The 19,143-nt window shown below is 37.5% G+C and overlaps 1 protein-coding gene across 1 annotated transcript in view; it reads left to right on the forward strand.

The window, feature by feature from the left end:
* The window catches only part of LOC122809705 (plasmolipin), a 359,490-nt gene extending 349,205 nt beyond the window's left edge, over positions 1-10,285 (forward strand). The window contains exon 4 of the mRNA XM_044081397.1: positions 9,675-10,285. Within this exon, the coding sequence (XP_043937332.1) occupies positions 9,675-9,794 (120 nt within the window). The 3' untranslated portion in view covers positions 9,795-10,285. The remainder of the gene's footprint in view (positions 1-9,674) is intronic.
* The last annotated feature ends 8,858 nt before the right edge of the window (positions 10,286-19,143 follow it).

Below are 19,143 nucleotides of genomic sequence, written 5' to 3' on the forward strand. Positions count from 1 at the left end.
ATCACACACTTTCTAGTCACCCTGAAAAATATAAAAAATTATTTTCCAAATTTTCTGGTAGTATATCCACTTATTTGGGTTATTAATGAAAAATTTTTGTGAAGATATGTACTATATCGCTAAATTCTTCAGGCCGCACCAAGAAAGTTTAGTGTGATCTAACCAATTTCTAGTTATATAGAATTTGGTCAATAAGCATAAAATGATGAGTGCATGGAGCTTAAATTTAGGTAACCTAAGGTCAGTGATATGCAGGATTGCTAGTTCCCATGATAGGGTTAATTATTGATAATCCATCTTTTCTAGTCTAACTTTGAGGGAGCACCAAAGTTTATGTGTGTGACTACATAACCAGAAAATGTGTAACAAGTCCGCTTGAGGAAAGGAGCAGCAAGGACATGATGGGGATGTATTGGGATTGAATTTATTTAAAATACATGGGGTGAAATAAGTATTATTATTTATCATTAATTGTGTATAAATCAACTTTTTAAAAGGGGAAAACTTAAGGGTTAATTCTATTGCTCTGAGTTTTTGATCTTTACTGAAATTACTATTGTGTTGATTCCAGTAGTTGGAAAAAGTAAAGCATTCTGATGCTTAGAGGCCATCAATAGTTTATAAGTGTTAGATATCATGTTTTTACTTCTAGATAAACTTTTTATGATTTCCAAAGCAGCAGAAACATTATTTCCAATATTTGGTTCATCTGACACTACCGCTGTTAGGAGTTCTCTGATTTAACGAAGGATGATAGTGTACTTCTGACCAAGTTTTAGCTTTTCCTTAAGTTCACTCAGTGATTTCTCCTTGTGTCTATATATATCCCAAATGGTGCAATCTCTTATTAAGGGGTAATCAAGTAAACTAATAATTTTGTTGCTTAACCTAATATTAGGGTTCATGTGGATTGGTTGTAAAAAGTGAAGAGTATTCTCTAATTGAACTTTATTAGATTCTGGAACTCTTTAACCCTTTGTTTCATGGTACTATTAATGGGAATATAATTCAGGCTCTTAAGTGATAAGAAAGGCAAGGCTATAGGGTTAAAATTGTTATTAATAACATGCCTATGCCAGAGTTTGATCCATTAAGGGTACCATACTTCATCCACCTGAGTGAAAGTGTAGATTCATACAACCCTGCTTGCACATATTATCAAGTAATAAAGATGAAAGTCAGGCAAGCTTAAACTACCTTTTAGTTTAGGATAGCATAGTTTCTGATAACTTATTCTAGTCGCCTTTGGAAACCATATGAACTTAGCCAGTTCTTTATTAGTCCTTTGAACGAAAGTATTTGTGATAATTAAATTTTAAAGTATTAAACTGATAGAGTAACTTAGGTAGGACATTCATCTGTATAATTGCAGCTTTGGACAGGGGGGATAAATTGAGTTGTTGCCATCTATGCAAGTCCTGTAAGATACCCATCCATGCCTTCATGAGATTATTCTGGAACATAGACTGAGAAGTATGGTGAAAATGTATACCTAGATATTTAAGAGAGTAGTTAATTTTGAAAGGGGATACTGCAAACAAATATTCTTTATGACCTGACGGTTTTATGGAGAAAATCAGTGATTTATTTGGGTTTATTAGATAGTTTGAAACTCTAGAAAAGAAGTCTAAGTATCAGCTAATCTCCTAATGTCTGAGATGGGGTGTTCAAAATAGATGTTTAGGTCATCTGCGTAAGCCGATAAGCTTGTCTTGATATTTAAAGTTTTGGGGATGGAATGAAATGTAATTTGGAATATTGAGAGAAGTAGGGGCTCAAGGTAGAGGTTAAAAAGATATGGTGACAAGGGACATCCCTGTCTAGTTCCATTCAGTATCTGGATGGGCTTAGATAAGGTCATATTAATATAAAGATAGGTGTAGGTTTTGCTGCACAGGTTTTCAATAGTGTTATTAAGACTTTTAGGGATATTGAAATGAGACACGGTAGTGAATAAAAATTTCCAATTTATCCTATTGAAAGCTTTGCAGGCATCAAGTATTAGCCCATATATAGGGCTATAGTTTCTCCTGTTGCTATATCAAAGCATCTAATGTTAGTGTATTGCCCCACATTTGTCTATTAGTCATGAAACCTGTTTGCTCCAGGGAGATTATACGAGGCATGATTTTTTTCATTCTTTCAGCTAAAATTGAGGAGAGAATTTTAATATCTACATTTAATAGGGATATGGGTCTGTAATTATGTGGAATAGACTTATCTAAGGGGTTTTTAGATATGAAAATTGTTTTGGAATTATTAAGATGATAGTCAGATATACCATACGTTTTGATATGATTGTATACTTTCAGTAATATAGGTGACAGGGAAACTATAAAAGTTTTATAAAATTCTGAAGTGTATCCATCCAGGCCAGGTGTTTTCCCTTTCTTCAGTCTTCCTATGGCATCAGTCACTTCTTGCAAAGCAAGGGGAGCATCTAGGTATTCCACATACTGTTTACTTAATTTAGGGAATGTTATTTTATCAAGGAATTCTGTTATGTCATCAGAAGAGGGTTGCTGGTCATTCATGCTATATAATTCAGAGTACACAGGTGAAATATCTCAAGTATTTTGGTATCAGTTTTAAATACCTTATCCTGGTAATGAAGAAGCAAAATTCTACCTGTTTCCTGTTTGTTTGCAATACTTGCTAAGGCTTTGGATGGTAATTGTGCCCACTCCGAGTATTTAGCTATACATTTCAACTCGTATATAGAATAATTTTGCTGATGCAATTCATGTAATTGTCTTTAAGAGTATTTTTAATCAGATTTTCAGTATTAGGATCAAGTTTATTTTGGTACTTCTTTTCTAAGTCTAAAGTCCGCTACTAACTTTCTTTCTCTTTCTAGTGCAACGTTTTTAAGATAGGAAGCTTTCTGCTGCGTTTTACAAGCTGCCCATTGAATGTCATATGGAATGTTTATGTTTTCCATGCTACTGTTTAGCTGTGCTAAAATGCTAGACACTTCCCAAATAATCACTGAATTATATAATAAATTATTGTTCAAAGACCAGTTAGAGTTTTTAACCCTTTTAGCCAAATTATTGGGTGAAAGGAGTTTTAAAGTAATTCTAGAAAGATCCAAGAAATGTCTCGGTTCCACCTGATACTTAATATCTCCTTCTGCCAGTGATTCTGAAATAAGGAAGAAATCTATTCTAGACCAGGTATTATGACATTTAGAAAAGTAAGTGTATATACCTTTCCTCTCCTGCCCTTCACCAAAAGAGATAGGATCAATCAGGCATAAGTCAGTCATTAGTTCACCTAAGGCAGTTGATGCTTGCATATTTTGAGATAAGGAGTTGCTAGTGCGATCTATCCCTGGATCAATGACCAAATTCCAGTCTCCACCCAATATAAGTTCATGGTCAGGAAAGTTCCATAAGATGTTGTGGATTTCATAAATAAAATCCTGTTGTCTCTGACAGGGACCATAGACGTTGAGGAAAAGAGTTTGTTTCTTATTAATAGGGTTATTAATTATAAAATAACACCATCTGCCCTTCTCATTTGAGCATTGGTTTAGGATTGTTGTCTGAAGCGATTTTTTAATAATAATAAGCTATCCCTTTTGACCTTGAGTTGTCCCCAGCTGCAATTATTTCTTTAATCCATTTTTTGACATTCCCTTCCAGTCCTCACTCAACATGTGTCTCCTGCAAAAAACATATATGCGCATCAAATTTAAAAATTAGATGCATCAGTAAATTTCTCTTATCTTTATCTTGCAACCCCCTCACATTTCAGGAGTCTATGATCCACATTCCCAAATAATGTTTAATGCGGCAGTTGTTTTTAAGGAAATGTGATATTTTAAGATTACAAGGTTCCAAAGGAAAGGAAAGAACACACTAACTATAGGAACGGGAGATAGAAATACATAAAGTAGCACATTTACTGTAGCCCTATAACACTCTTCCAACAGCAATCCTGTGCCTATCCACTTACGCCAAATAAAAGAAAGAGTGTGATGAAATACATTTACACAAGCATATATATTGAGATGATTAGCATATTGAGAGGTTGTGTAACCTAAGAGTAAAGTTATCACCAATATTTTAAACCTTTTAAGCAATCTAAAACATATATACAATAGCACTATGATTCCTAGAGTCATCATCCTTACCCTTCTACCAATATACCTATCCTCTCCTATAAGAAAAAATTCAAAAAGGTATGATGCTAAAACAACCATCACATTAAATCACTAAGCACAGACATTTCAGCTATATTCCAGTTAGTGGTAATATAGTGACTGCAGAAAAGAAAGGAAACTATAGCAGGAGACATATTTACATTTGTGTATCAAAGATGTAAAAACAAATATATAATATAACGAATAACATGTGTTAGCATATAGGGTATAAAACAATACATTGAGCAGGCTTTATCAAAAGCTTTCTAGCCCCTTAAAACCTTCAAGATATTTTTCACTGTTAACACCTTATGATTCTTCAAGCTGCTGTGTAAATAATGCATATTTAACCTTCAGAATTAGTCGAACAAACTTTTACCAGAAACAGAGACATCATATTAGGATAAAATATCTTCTATGTTTTGATATGGAACACATTGCTTAAGCATAAGGCCCGAAAGCTTCCATATGAATGTATATGTGTGCATGTAAGCATGCATGCATGTATGACAAACCAGGAGCTCTTACCTTGAAGACAAGATATGATTATACCTTACAAAAAAGCTGCAATACTGCTGAATGCATATGTTACCATACATAGAGTTAAATCTCAAAAACTGCAACCCAGTTGAGTAGGTTTACCTAGTTACCAATGCAACCCCCAAACCACAATGCTAGAGCCCTTTGTAAAGAACTTAAGCAACATCTGTAATATAATATAATATATATATATATATATATATATATATATATATATATATATATATAAGATGGTCATTATAAAGTAAGAAAAAGTCTTTACATGCAAGGGTACTGTTTATGCAGTATGTTAAATAGTTATATACTTTTCTTATGTTTTGGTAACAGATAAAACATGACATTTTCTACCTGCACACATAAATTAAGCTTGACATAGTATGTGCTAATGTCCTTATGAAAACCTCTTGAACAATCATTTATTTAAATAGCTGTTGTAGTTACTTAAAAAAGGGGTGGGTTCCTTACCAAAGTACCTTCCAGTTGTTGAAAAGAAGAGAACAGGAAACTCACTTTGCTCAGTCCAAAGTAACAGCTTAAGTCTGCAACTGTGTAGTCTTCAATCCTTAGATCCAGAGCATCTGCAATCTCACTTTGGCTATTTGAAAATCGGGTTTTCTTGTTTAGATCAAAAAACTGCCGTTTGAGCAGTAGTTACAGTCCACAAGAAGATGTATGGGCGGAAGCACGCAGTTGTATCACAAAATCTATCCTACCACTCAACAGAAACCAGAAGATAACATTCCTAGAGGGGATACTTCCTGTCTGACGTGCACTTCTGGGTCCATTAGATGCGGTTTACATTTATATAACGTTAAAAGCATTAAAACTTCAACATTTTGCAAAAATGGGATATTATGGCAACAGAAATAGCTTATGAGGTTAGCGACAACCTTCTATGAGGAAAACAAAGCATTTTCTTTTCGCGAGAGAGTTAAGCTTTAGGGGCTTTTCAAAAACATTTCAGAAAGATGACTTTGGTATCTTTAGGTGAGTCTGCAGTATATTTACTATCATTATATGTAAATCTTAGGGTATTTGGATACCACATTTGGACTTTAATATTTCTTTTAGTGAGATCAGCGCAGAAAGGGGAGAGTTTTTGGCGCTTTTCTTTAATGGTGACTGGGAGATCCTGCGACACAGTTATTTTATGACCAGTCCAGGAGATTGATTTTTGTTTTCTAGCCGCCGAAAGGATTCTCTGGACATCTTGAAAATTTAGTAGTTTAATGTAGATTTGTCTCGGAGCATTTGACAGTTGTCTAGTGTGCAAAGCACAATGTGTCGTGTAAAGCACGATGTGCTCTATTATATTGTTGTCATATGCACCAGGTTTTAATATAAAATTAAATAATTGAAGTAAGGACTCAGTCAGTTGGTTGGTGGCATATGATTCAGGTAGACCTCTTACTATAATATTATTCCTTCTGCTCCTGGCTTCTAAATCAAGGAGTTTTTGTTGGATTTCAGTTAAAGTGGTATTTTTGGTGCTTAAATCTTCTTTTAGCAGCACAGTCTGCATCTCATTATTTTTGGTGGTTTGTTCAATCTGTTCCATACATTCCCATGGCCTGATTCAGTTTATTGCCAAAGCCAGAAAGCTGTTCAGAGAAACTTTGAACGGCCAGCTGTAATGGTAACAAGGCTTCCTTAAGAACTTCCATGTGGATGTTGGCCTCCAGCTTTTGTTTAGCACTGGATTTTGAAGTGTCTGTTTGTTTAATTTTCTGCCTTTTAGAAAGGGTTTCCTTTTCAGGGGAAACTATTGCAGACAGTTTAGTTTTGCTGGTTTGTGTCTCCATGTTTTTGGATTCCTTCGACATATTTTGGCAGTAGTAAGTTTATAATCACCTCCAACTTGTGTTGTGCCTATTCAGGCCTAGAAAATACACATGAAAGTAGTTCTGTGGAACTCCTGAGATTCAATAGTAGAGTATACACTCACAGAATATAACCAGGAGACCTCAAAATCGATGTAGATGTATTGCAGAGATGAGAGCAGCTAGGATCTAGTTTTTGGTTGTGAATGGATGGTTAAAAGCCCATAGATAATTTAGTTAGATAGGAGCCTCATGGAAAGGGTGTTTACAGGACGTCCGTCATCTTGGAATCCCGGTTCCTCTGAAAGTCTTTATCTTGAGGGCAGTCAGGCTTGTCCTTGGATCTAATTTTCCATTCAGTTTTGACTCTAGCTTTCTCCCCTTTCAACAAATCTGTTTATATCTTTGTTAGGTTATAAGAGCCAATATTTAGCTACAAAATGTAGGAGCTTGTTCTGAAAAGTTGCTTTACAGACTGCATGGTCTTGCTCTTTTTCTCCACTCTTTTGAAAATTCCATGAGCAGGGAGTTCAATGAGAATCTTGTCCAGGGGGTGCATTAAGGAGCTCCCATCTTTACATGGTGTGGAAGGGGGTTGAGCTCCTCAGTCAGGTTTTTAATCTGAACAGTAGACCTTGTAAGCTGCTATCCTACATGAAGCACCATAACAATTTTCTGAAGTGTCTGACAAACTGAGCTGAAAGATCACAAAATTCAAGTATTTCCTTCTTCAGATCCTTATCCTGCATCTCCTCTGCCTTAGTCCTCACCTTTTCTAGCAGAGATTGCTGACAAGAAAGCATGTCTGAATGGCAACTGAAGGCTCTTAAAGAAAGGGTAACAGATGTGTAGACTTTCTTGCCAGATTGGTCTAGTATTTGACTCTGCACGTCATTAAGAATAAGATACCTAGATGGATCAAGGTCATTCCCTTGTCAAAATTCAGGGACACCGCAAAAACAGTGTCTTCCAAGATAATCAGCCAAATGATTCTTATAAAGAAACTTGAATGAATCCTTGACCCTACAAAATAAGTTGTGTGTGTGTGTGTGTGTGTGTGTGTGTGTCTGTGCGTGTTTTTTGGGAGGGGTATTTTAGTTCCATAGATACATGTAAAAATGCATTCTCCAGAATATTGGAATATCCACCACTAGAGAAGCAGCTAGTACTCTAGACTTGGGCAGGCCAATAAATGTTCTGTTTCTGCGCTTGGCCTCGGAGTATTCTTTAGTCTCCCAAATAAACACATCTTTTCTTGTATGATGACTGTCCCTGGTGCAGAAGCATGGGATGGTATACCCTCAGTATCTGATTCATAAGCCTCAGCAGAAGGAATCTAGTCTATATAAGCTAGTTCATCTGCTTCTGAATCATGGAAGTCAGAATCCTCAATGTGGAGGTTTCAATCTTCTCTTTTTAGAAGAGGCCAAAGACAACTTATGGGGTGGCTTTGGAGTAATGGTTAAGGACTTTACCTTATAAACACACAGGGTTTAATTCTGACCTTAGGTTATTGGCTAGGCTTAAAATGTCTCTTCATGGTAGTTAGCCTATTAAAGAACAATGAACCTATGAACTATGGTATTTCCATCTCTGGCCTTTTTGATAAAAAAACATGAAAATCTCAACTGTTTGAGACAGTTGGGTAGAAGAGGCCATGACAAGCTAGTTAGCACTGGCTTTGTGTGCACTGCCTCCTGATTTCAGGTGTAACTGCATTTTGATGACTCAGGCTGTGGTCCAGGGGACTGAGACCACAATCTATTCACCAAGAACCTCCTCATGAAAAGAAATCCTGGAGATCCAACCTTCCCTTTCTGCGATGAGAATATGAGCCTCTGGAGCTAAAGGGCCTTAGCTCTCTAGAAGTGCAGCAGAGATGTCAGTCTAGGAAGATGTGAAAGATATCAAAGGCATGGCAGCCTGCCAAACAGTCATGCCAGAGGCCTTGGCTAAGATCAACTCCAAGGGTCTGATGATCAAAAGCACTTCCTTGCACTTACAGTCATCAAATTTGGGGACCAGAGTTATCCACTGGGAGGTCCTTGCTCTTCTTACCTCTCACAGTGTCTCTTATCGCAGTGCAACCTTTAGAGATGGAGGTTCCTGGAGGAATTGGCAAAACAGAACCATGCATGCATGCACCCCTTTTTTAGCTGTCCTCTGGGTAAAGCTGCTACAATAAGGAATATAGTCCATGTCATGCTCTGGGTCAAGGCAGATAAAGCTCAGATTGTGGAAGTCTTAGTGGGAAATAGGTTATCCACACACAATGCAGTTGTTAACTGATGAAGGGCTACCAACCCGAAAGCGCTTATCTGTTCTGTACCAGCTTTTATTAAAAGTTCTTATTTTTACTACTTGAAGCATCCAGCGGTGTTCTTCCAGGACTTTTCTGTTTTTTGCTTTAACAAATACTTTTTTTTCAGAATTACTGTCAGCATCAGACATTAGCTATTTCAAATTTAAGCAACAAGGAAGATAAAAATTCCCTGTGAGGTACATCTCTGGCTCCTAGATATGGGCCAACAAATGGACGAATAATACTACAGAACATGTGATACACATTACCGCACAGCAAGGAAAATCTGAAGATGGCGTTGACTGATGCACCTGTTATACTACTGATATCTTTGCATCCTGGTGAGTGGGTCTCAGGAAAAGCTATGGGAAAAGGTAAAGCTTTAGAAGTGGGCAGGACTCTCAAATGTGAGGAATGCAACAGTGAAGACTACAATAAATGTATGTGCTTTTTCTAAATGTAATAGGAGTTTAACAACAAAATACTTGCTTGCTAAAGCTGAAGCAGATTTGTTCGCTGTGAATGGCAGACAAACTGCAGAAGCAGTTGTTAAAAAAATTTAAAAGGAAACCCTGAAGTTCAAGTAATTTGAGAATGAAGTACACTTACTAGTGCTGATGTTTGCTGGCTATGTATCACATACCATTAGAACAGTTTAAAGTTTATAAGCTTTCAGGAGGACTAGTGACCCAGTTAGCCAGGCAAGAAATGTTACTATCATTGACCATTAGATACTGCTCACATTTTTCCCATCTGTGAAGGAAAGCTACATGCAGAAACAGTTCTTTTAATGCATGGAGAAATATCAGTGAATCTAAAATCAAACCTTAACTTATTTATAACATGTTTTTGTTTCTTTCCCTAGTTCTTTGCATGTCTTGTGATGATAGCATATGGAGCTAGTACATTCTTCTATGTCCAAGAATGGAGAGGACAGCATACCAATGCAGCAACCAGCCAAGCAAGTGGACCTAATCCATCATAAACCTTTGGAGAAACTAACAATTTTTTGTATGATAAGCAAACTGGATCTCTCTTGTCCATAAAGTAATATTATTACATGTTCTAGGGGTATTTGATATCAAGTGTTAAAGACTCTGAACTTAACCTTTTCATGAGACAAAACATTTTTCACCAGTTAAAGTGTTTACTAACCAGTGTACTTGTTCAGTATGTATAAATAAGTGTGAAAACAGAATGAATATTATGTTAAAGAAAATTTAGAAATTATGATGTGACCCTTTGATGATACCTGGACTGTACTTCATCTTACTAAAACAAAGTTTGTGATTGCGGGGGACACAGTTTACACAAAGGCATCATCTTGAGAAAACATGTTTTTGAACATAAAGGCATTTTCATATACAGCTGTAGCACAGCAATGGGCACAGATTCAAAAGTAGTTTTAACAAGTATGAACTGTGAAATTTGTACTGAATATACTGTCTAAATAAATGAAAACTAATTCACTGAAAACGATATCTCAGATGGTTAAACTTTTCTCCTCCAACTACAAATGTCAATGTATTATACATTGGTCTCATTCAGAGTCACTGTAAACTGTGTTATTCTTTACAAAAGCATTCTAATATGACAGTAGAACATACTACCATCATTAAAACAGGAGCGTATAAAGACCTTAAGTAACATACAAAAATGACTCACAGTATGGCTGGAAAAACTTATGAAGTGCAAGGAATTTGGGTAGGAAGATGCAGGAGGGAAAGGTAGACATTGATGGTAGCACAGAAAGGTGGGCTAGTGATAACAGGAGGTGGGACATGGACATGCCTGGTATGGCTCCATACTGAAAAGGTCCAAAACATGAAAGGCCAAAACTACTGAAGAAGAATGAATATCTCTCAAACTAATTTTTACAAGGGGTTACCCCCTGCACTTTACTCTGAGATTGTCATACCTCAAAGAAAATGGAATACTCTGAGAAATGGCAACCTCAGATTTGGTATATATTAAATCTGGATTTTATTTATTGGGAACAGCATAAATTATATATATTAACTACATCCACATTATTTTTTTTTAGTCTTCTAATGTGTATACAGACCAAATAAACAATTCCCATATTCATTAACACGCACATTTTTTTTTATAACTTAACTTAAAAGCAGAAGGTCAGTTTTGCTCGTCATGCCCAATGGCCAACTTTCCCTTCTATCATCACATATTGCTTCTCCCAGTAGTTTCCCACACTGGCAAGTCCACATCCTGTCCATCTATTCCTAATCTTCCTCCGTTCCTTCATATCACCACCAGAGTGACCATTTCTGTAAACATGCCCTTCTTTCTTCTCCACATGTCCTTTTCCTCTGAACCTGTCAGCTCAAGAGTAACATTCAGAGTTGTTCTTCCCTTGGTTTCTCCCTGGACTTCCAATGTCTGGTGATAACTTTCTTAGCCAACAGCATTAATATTGCAAAGAGTAAAGTACATTCCCTATTTCCCACCCTTAATTTCATGATCCCCAGGCAGAACAATGTTTGATTCAAATAAATAGGCTTGTCCTAGACTTTTCTGATTAACCACTTTAATGCACCTTTATATATTTGCAAATGGGGGCACTCCCAACAAATGTGCATCCAAGTGCCTCTCACTTGTCCCCTACACCTCCAACAATATTTTAAACCACTCTCCTAGTGTCTATCGTTTTCAATTTAATCAGTGTATAAAAATATCTGTGCAGACATTTCCATTCAGATATTCAGAATTGCCTTGCTTAGTAGCCTGGAAAGCCAACTGACAAATGTCCTCTCATTTCTCCTTGGAGATCTGCACCCTCCAGCATAGCCTCCCATTTTCTCTCATCTACTTCACACTTGCATATTTTACCTCCATCAGTATCTTGTACAAGGATCCCATCATTTTCCTATTTAGCTTCAGGTTGAATTGCTGATCCTCCATCCACTGTATGAAGCCTCAGGATGTCCTCCTTTGAAACTCCTTCTCTTCTACTGATTCACCACTTGCTGATACCATCACTCTTCCATTCTCTCTACCCGAAATCTCACTTGCACCTCACTCCAAGTTGACATTCTCTTCAGCAAATCCATCTGATGCCAATATTTCAACCCCATTTCTGCTCATAGCCAGTTCAATGAAATTTGCTTTTAATTCCAGTCCCCTGGAGCTGCCCCTATAAGCACTAAATATGATTCCCAAGGAACATATAATCTGGAGTACCTATCCCTCCAAAAAGGCTTTCAATGACCTTCCCAGGGAAACTCCCATCCCTGTTTTCATCACAACAGATTCACCCCCCACGCTCCCTATTTCTTGCCACCCCACCCTGAACCACCAATTTCTGTACTGCCTTGTAATCTAATTCTGACAACTGATGATATATTTTCAGCATTATTACATTTTGCTACCTTTGAAAATCTGGGATTCCTAGCCCTTCCATTTGTTCTGCTAACAGCAACTTGTTCATCCCTATCCTGGGGATTCTTCCAAGCAAAATAAAACAGCTAATCTCGGTTCTTACCTTATCCATCAATTTTTTTGGGGGGGAGCAGAGGCTCTGTTCCAAACAGGCATGTCCTACATACAAGAAAAGAGGGGTAACAAACATCCACAAAGACTGAGCTTTCTTATCAATATTGAATGCTAATGTTATCACCTCTTTAATTTAACTGCCAACTCATTGTAAGTATCCTCTACAGAAGTGTGCCAGGTCATCCTTATTTGCATCCCTAAGTTCTTCATTTTAGCACTTTTCTCCAAGAAAAGTAAGGGTTCCCCTTAAAACTTGTCCTACTTCTACATTAATCACTGACTTGATATTACTTTGATTTATTTTCTATTCCAAGATCTTCTCATATGCCTCACAGATACCAAAAAGATTCTCCAAATCTGTGTGGGCGTTCACCAAATTAATTCACACATTAGTATACAATGCAATTTTTAATTCCGCCCATAAATATTAATACCATTTACTCTTGATTTTCTAACACATTGTGCTAAGGGGCTATATGCACAATGCAAATAGACCTGGAACTAGGGGGTACTCCCTGCCTCGTACCTCTGTACATTTTAATTTGCTCAGCCATTTTGCCAATATCTTAACCCTTACAGATGACCCTTCCCCACCCCAAATTATATTCCTTGCAACTATTTTATAAACTCTCCTAAAAATCCCAAGGCAGTGAACTAATATCCCCATTCCACTCTGTCAAAGGCTTTTTCACCATCCATGCCCAAGAGGACTCACTTCTGTATCAGCATTAAAGTCCTTAACAAATGTTTGTCTCCCTGAAACAAACACATACTGATCCTCATGCACTATTCCGTGAATTACTTTTGACGAATTTGCCACAATCCATGCATTATTCATGGTTCAATACCACATCAAGTCATTTCTAATAGATCTTTTCCTACTTTATGGGGCAAGGTGATCAACCCCAATTTCCATGGTACAGGGACCCTGTCTGCTACTAAAATCTTCATTAAACAATGCCTGCCAACTTTCCAATAAAATCTCCACTCTCCTCCACCCTAGCAAACCAGATACTCCTACCCCAGACCCTAATGCTCCAGTACTTGATTTAGCCACCCAATTCAATTCTTTCTTTATTGACTCTATTTCCAAATTGACCTCCTCATTCTCCAACACCTCCCTGCTAACCAATACCCCCTCACACACCCCTACTCTCTCTACTTCTACACCCTACTCCCCACCCACTAACTCCTCTACCCCCCCTTCTGCACAAACTCTAGCCTCATCACCACCACCCCAAAATTCCCCCCTTCCTGACTGCACCCTCTTCTCATTAAATCCCATACCTACATCTACTATAAAGAAACTCCTTCAGAAATTGAAACCATGTACCAATGCTCCTGACAATATCCCTTCTTACTTTCTCAGCATAGCTGCTGAAACTCTTGCCTACCCCATTAGCATCTTAATTAACCGCTCCCTACAGGAATGCACTGTTCCCCAAATCTGGAAACAAGCCTTTATTATACCTCTACACAAAGGTGGTAACAATAATAACATTACTAATTTCCGTCCCATAGCCATCCTGTCCCCATTTCAAAAATACTAGAAAAATGTGTCCAACTTCAACTCCTTCCTCACCTCCTGGACAACCATCTTATAACTCCTACACAGCACGGTTTTAGACCTAATCATAGCACTATGACTGCCCTCCTCTCCTTCCTTGAAATTGTAAATAAAGCCCGCGACTCTGGACAAGTTGTTTCCACCTTACTTCTTGACCTTTCTAAAGCCTTCGATACTATCTCGCACAGCCTGCTCTTAGCTAAACTCTCCAAACTTCACCTATCTTCCTCCTCCTTGAACTGGTTCTCTAGTTACCTATCTAACAGACATCAAGCTGTAAAATGGAAAAAAGCCACTTCCTCTTTCCTTAGTACCCCTACAGGAGTTCCACAAGGCTCCATACTGGGTCCTCTTCTTTTCAACATTTTTATTAATGACTTCCACAAATCGATCCCATTCTCTAGCATCATCCAATATGCAGATGACTCAACTTTCATCTGTTCTGCCTCCTCTATCGCTACACTACAAAAACTAACTCAAGATGCCTTCTCTTCCACAGAGCAATGGATGCTAAGTAATCATCTATCTCTCAATGGTACCAAAACCAAACTAATGTTATTTACTCCCTCTAAAGTCACTCCACCCGACATGGATACATTCTTAATTACTACTCAAAACAACTCTCCTCTTGAAATAGTGTCAGAGACCAAACTACTTGGGGTTCTAATCGACAACCAACTTAAATTTAACTCCCACCTGCAAAAAATTAAAAAGCATCAAAAACTTGGCATGCTTTATAGACAGAATGCCTACCTCACATCTGCTACTAAAATCACTCTCTCTACCTCCTTCCTTATCCCCTGCCTTCTCTATGGCGCCCCACTACTAACTAATCTTCAGTCCTTGTTAAAAAAACAACTTACCACCTGCTATAACAAAATTGCAAAATTCGCCACCAGCCATAAGTCCTCCTCTCACCACTGTTTCTCCCTCCATAAACTAAAATGGCTAGAACTTCCCAATCAACTAACTTACACTCAACTAACTCTAGCCCATAAGCTTATTCTAAACCCCTCCCTCTGTCCCTCCCTTTCCTCTGCCTTTAAAATGCACCGACCTAACAGAGTTCTAAGATCAAATAATCAAAATCTACTAGAAGTGCACAAACCTACTCATCCCCCAGGCAAAAACCTTCTCTCCTTCAGCCTCGCCTCTGGAACTCCCTACCTCCACCCATCCGCACCACCTCTAACCACTCTACCTTCAAAAAGTCTCTTTTCTTATATCTAGCATCACAGTGGGAATGATCTTGCTCCCACCCTACATAACTAACTCTACCTAATTTCTTTCAGTATTACACCCTACTTTTATTTAGTTACTATGTTTTGTTCTCTAATCTGTATTGATATTCACATTTGTTCTATTACTAACATGTTTCTTTCAATGTATTAACTGTTATTATTGCTATTCTGTATTTGATAAGTTGTATTTTTATTACTGCCTACATAGTATTAATATCTCTCTGTACCTACATTGTCACTGTCAAATGTTGAATGTACATTTTGTCTTGGAGCTTTTCTCCCCAGGACTCCATTGAAAACGGGTTATTTTTGGCCCAATGGACTATCCTGGTAAACCAACTGCAATAAATAAATAATAAATAAATAAATAATAAAATATTCCCCCCAAGCTTCCAAATCTAAACCAATATGCTCTCTTCCTCTAGTAATTTCCCATTTACCTCATTTTTTTACTGCTTCCACTTTATCTTGCTTTGGAATAGGCTACACTCTTTCCTTTGCCACTTTCTGAAATTTCAGCTAGCCCTAGAGCTTCTAAAAAGCATCTAACTACCTTCATATCCTTACAGCAGCATTCAGCTACACTAAGTAAAGGTACATAAACAATTATGGTAATGTCTTTAATATTTCCTTTCGACCCAACAGTCCACCCTTTCTCTGTTCTGCTTTGAAAGATTCTCCAATAAATATTTTGCTGTCTCAAACATACCACCAACTGTTTTACCCATTTAGGATTCTCATAAAAGTTTATCATCTTAAAAGCTGTTCTCTAGAATTGTATTTTATTGCCTAAATACCCCCAAATATGTTATTTACACCTATTCATTTCATTTTCTCTTCTGTAAGGCTTGACTCACTCTATCTTGCTCTCTCTTTGTCCTACAGGGTTCTTAACTGTTGGGCAGCCTGCTTATATCTCCTAAATCACTGTCTAAAAATCTCATCTGCAAACTCTCTCAAGCTGTACTTCAACCTCAATTTTGATATATCCCAGCCTTCTATTCCCCCAACCCCGCAACAACTTTCCAATATTTGCTTTTCTATCTGTGCTACATGACTTATATTTCCAGCAGTGTCTAACATGAACTGGGAATCCTCCATGCTTCCCTTAACCTCGATCCACCCATTTCAGGGAATGAATGCTAAGACACAATGAGGCATGATCCAATAACAACCAAGGGGAGACCTAAAAATTATTTACCAGGTACTCATGCCCCCTTGAGACCAATATTTTATCTATGTGGATCTGTGCTCTACTCTATGATGAAAAATAAGTATATCGACTTTGGTTCCCCTCCTGCTACTGCCTAACTGCAATGTCCACCAATACCACAGACTGGCAGTACTAAAAATATCTTTTTAATGGAGTTAAGCTTTTTGTAATGTGTAGTCCCTGTACCTCCCCCTCTGTTTAGACCATATTCCAATCCCCCATTAATAAAGTAAATCTGGTCTGAAAATAAACAATTACTTGCTTTAACTAATTTTTTTATCTGTCTTCAAGGGGGGATGTATTCCCACTAAAGTAATATTTTCCTCCATCCAAAAATGTTTTACTAAAACAAATTTACCCTATCTTCTTTCTTTACCTCAATTATATAGTTATAGGTAGAAAAACATAATAACAATGCTATTCCCCTTTTTCTAGCCTGGGGAAGACACACAAACATCCCTAATGAATACACTCACAAATCTTTTATGTTCCTCCTCCCCTAAATGTTATTTATTTATTTATTTATTTATTTTTTGATATTTTTATTGGTCTTTTTTTAACCATATGCCACATTCTGTCCCTCTTTGCTGGATCTGTTAATCTATTAATATTCCAGGACACAATTTTTAGGGCCATTTCAAGTTTGTTTCCCTTCTACTTTAATACCCATTGGTTGGATGCAACATCTTAAAATCCTTCAAGGGGCAATGACATCTACTAATATTTACTATTTTGCACACTAAGAAATACTTGACATAAAATTCCACTTCTACTAAAATGTTTAATAACGCATTCCAACTTACTAAAATTGTTTACATGAAACATAACATAGGCATTTAACTTAAAAAAATATTTACACAGTCTGCTTCCAAGGAATGAATCGTTTCTCTTCATTATGCAACACATCATGTTCTGTCTACACTACGCGTATCCTTGATACCTGCAATTTAATCCACTTACAAAGCCATATTCTTCCCCAAATGCAGAGTTCTCTCAATCATCTGTGCCCTTCATCATTTTTCAAACTCATCTGTAAAGGAAGCAAGTAGTCCAAGACCAAGGGTACCTCATTTACCCATTTCCAAACAAGCATTTGTTTTTATTAAATACCCTCATCTCAGTCACACCACATAAAGCAAAGAATTCTTCCAAGAGCTTGCTGGATTCAGTTCAGTGCTTTGCTGTTTGGTATTTACAAGCTATATTCCAAGTCAGCTTCATGGTGGCAGCCTCTCTGATTTTTCAGCTGCAATTATCTTCAGTAAGCTGTGATTGCTGCATCTGAAACAGAAGAAGGTGACTGGAGCTACTTCCTCTCCTTACCTGCAACATCATGATCCCCCGATCCCTCTGATGTATTCTCCACAAATGAAAATGACAGCAAGCTCTAATCCCTTTGCTTCTTATTGCTTTCAAAATCTTTTCCAGATCATTGTTCAACTTCAGCACTCACAAAAACAGCAGTGTGGCAGGGTAAATCATTTTAAATGTGAGGTTATTATGCCCTGCATGCCAATACTTGTAGACAAAAGCAGTCCTCTTGTTGTAGGTGCCTTGATGACTATTCCCAAAGGCCCTTTTTTCTTCAAACATCATTTGCCTCCCCGTCTTCCATAATACTTGCAAAATTAGCTCTTTATATTGCTTCTCTCAAAGCTCACTAAAATTGCATTCAGAAACTGTCCAGCTGCCCTCTTGATTTTGATATTGTGCTCTGATAGAATTGACTATCTGCTAAAGAAGAACTTCCCAAAAGCCACTGTCTCCTTTTTCCTCACCATCCGTAAATCCATTTAATATACTATTTTTCTCCTTGCCCTCACATATCTCATCAACGATGACTCTTCACTTCCACAGCTTTCATATTTGTCTTATATTCAACACTCTTATCAACCAGGCTCTACAGCACATCCAAATGATCACTAAGCGCTATGTCCAGAAACTTGTGGCCATTATTGGTTATGCATTCCTTCAATCTTAAGTTCAATTCTTCTTGTGCCACTAAATACACTGATGGGGCAGAGAGAACACCAAGCAGAAGCTGAGCTGTGATGAAGGCAGTCATCATCTTGCCCCAATCTAACTGCTTGGGAGAGGCCTAAAATAGCAGAATGCAGCTACACTAGTGAGGTGAGATGAATGATACCTCAACAATGACTGTCCTGAGGAGAAGCTTCCCATACTTCTCCCCGGACAGGAGTCAGTTGGGCCCAAACCTTCTTGCATGGCAGAACAGGCTATAACAGAAGGTCCTGGCATAGATAATTTTTCTAAAACTGAGGTGACTGACTCCTCAAGCCTTCCTTTCTCTTTCCACTTCTCTAGTCTGTTAGTCCAGTCTTTATGCTTATCACTAGACTTCTCTTTCTTCTTGAGTGGATTCACCCTTCAGGAAAGTCATTCAGACTATCTTATTACAGTGGTCTATAACGGAACTGGAACAAGTTTTTGCAAATCTCACATTCAGAATAAAGATTCCTAATTCCAAGACACAAAGTTTTGTGTGGGTCTTGGGATGGTATCTTACAGTCAGATTGCTGACACTTGCAGAAGCCAGAGACCTCATCTTTAACCATACTATTTAGCAAACAACAAAAGTACTCTAGTATATCCAATAATGTCTAAGTCTAAGAAGGAAAGTAGAAAAAGGAGAAATTGGAATTAAAAAAAAAGAAGTTATTGTAACACATCTGATGACGAGGGAAGATAATGAGAGGAAATGGGTTGGGAAAAAAAGTCTTGAAATAAGTTTCAGAAAAAAAACAACTAAGAAGCTGCACTGACTTTAACTACAGGTAGATGT

The sequence above is a fragment of the Protopterus annectens genome, chromosome 8.part0 (genome assembly GCF_019279795.1).
Source record: "Protopterus annectens isolate FY-2018-M chromosome 8.part0, PAN1.0, whole genome shotgun sequence".
In the NCBI taxonomy this organism is placed as follows: domain Eukaryota; kingdom Metazoa; phylum Chordata; order Ceratodontiformes; family Protopteridae; genus Protopterus; species Protopterus annectens.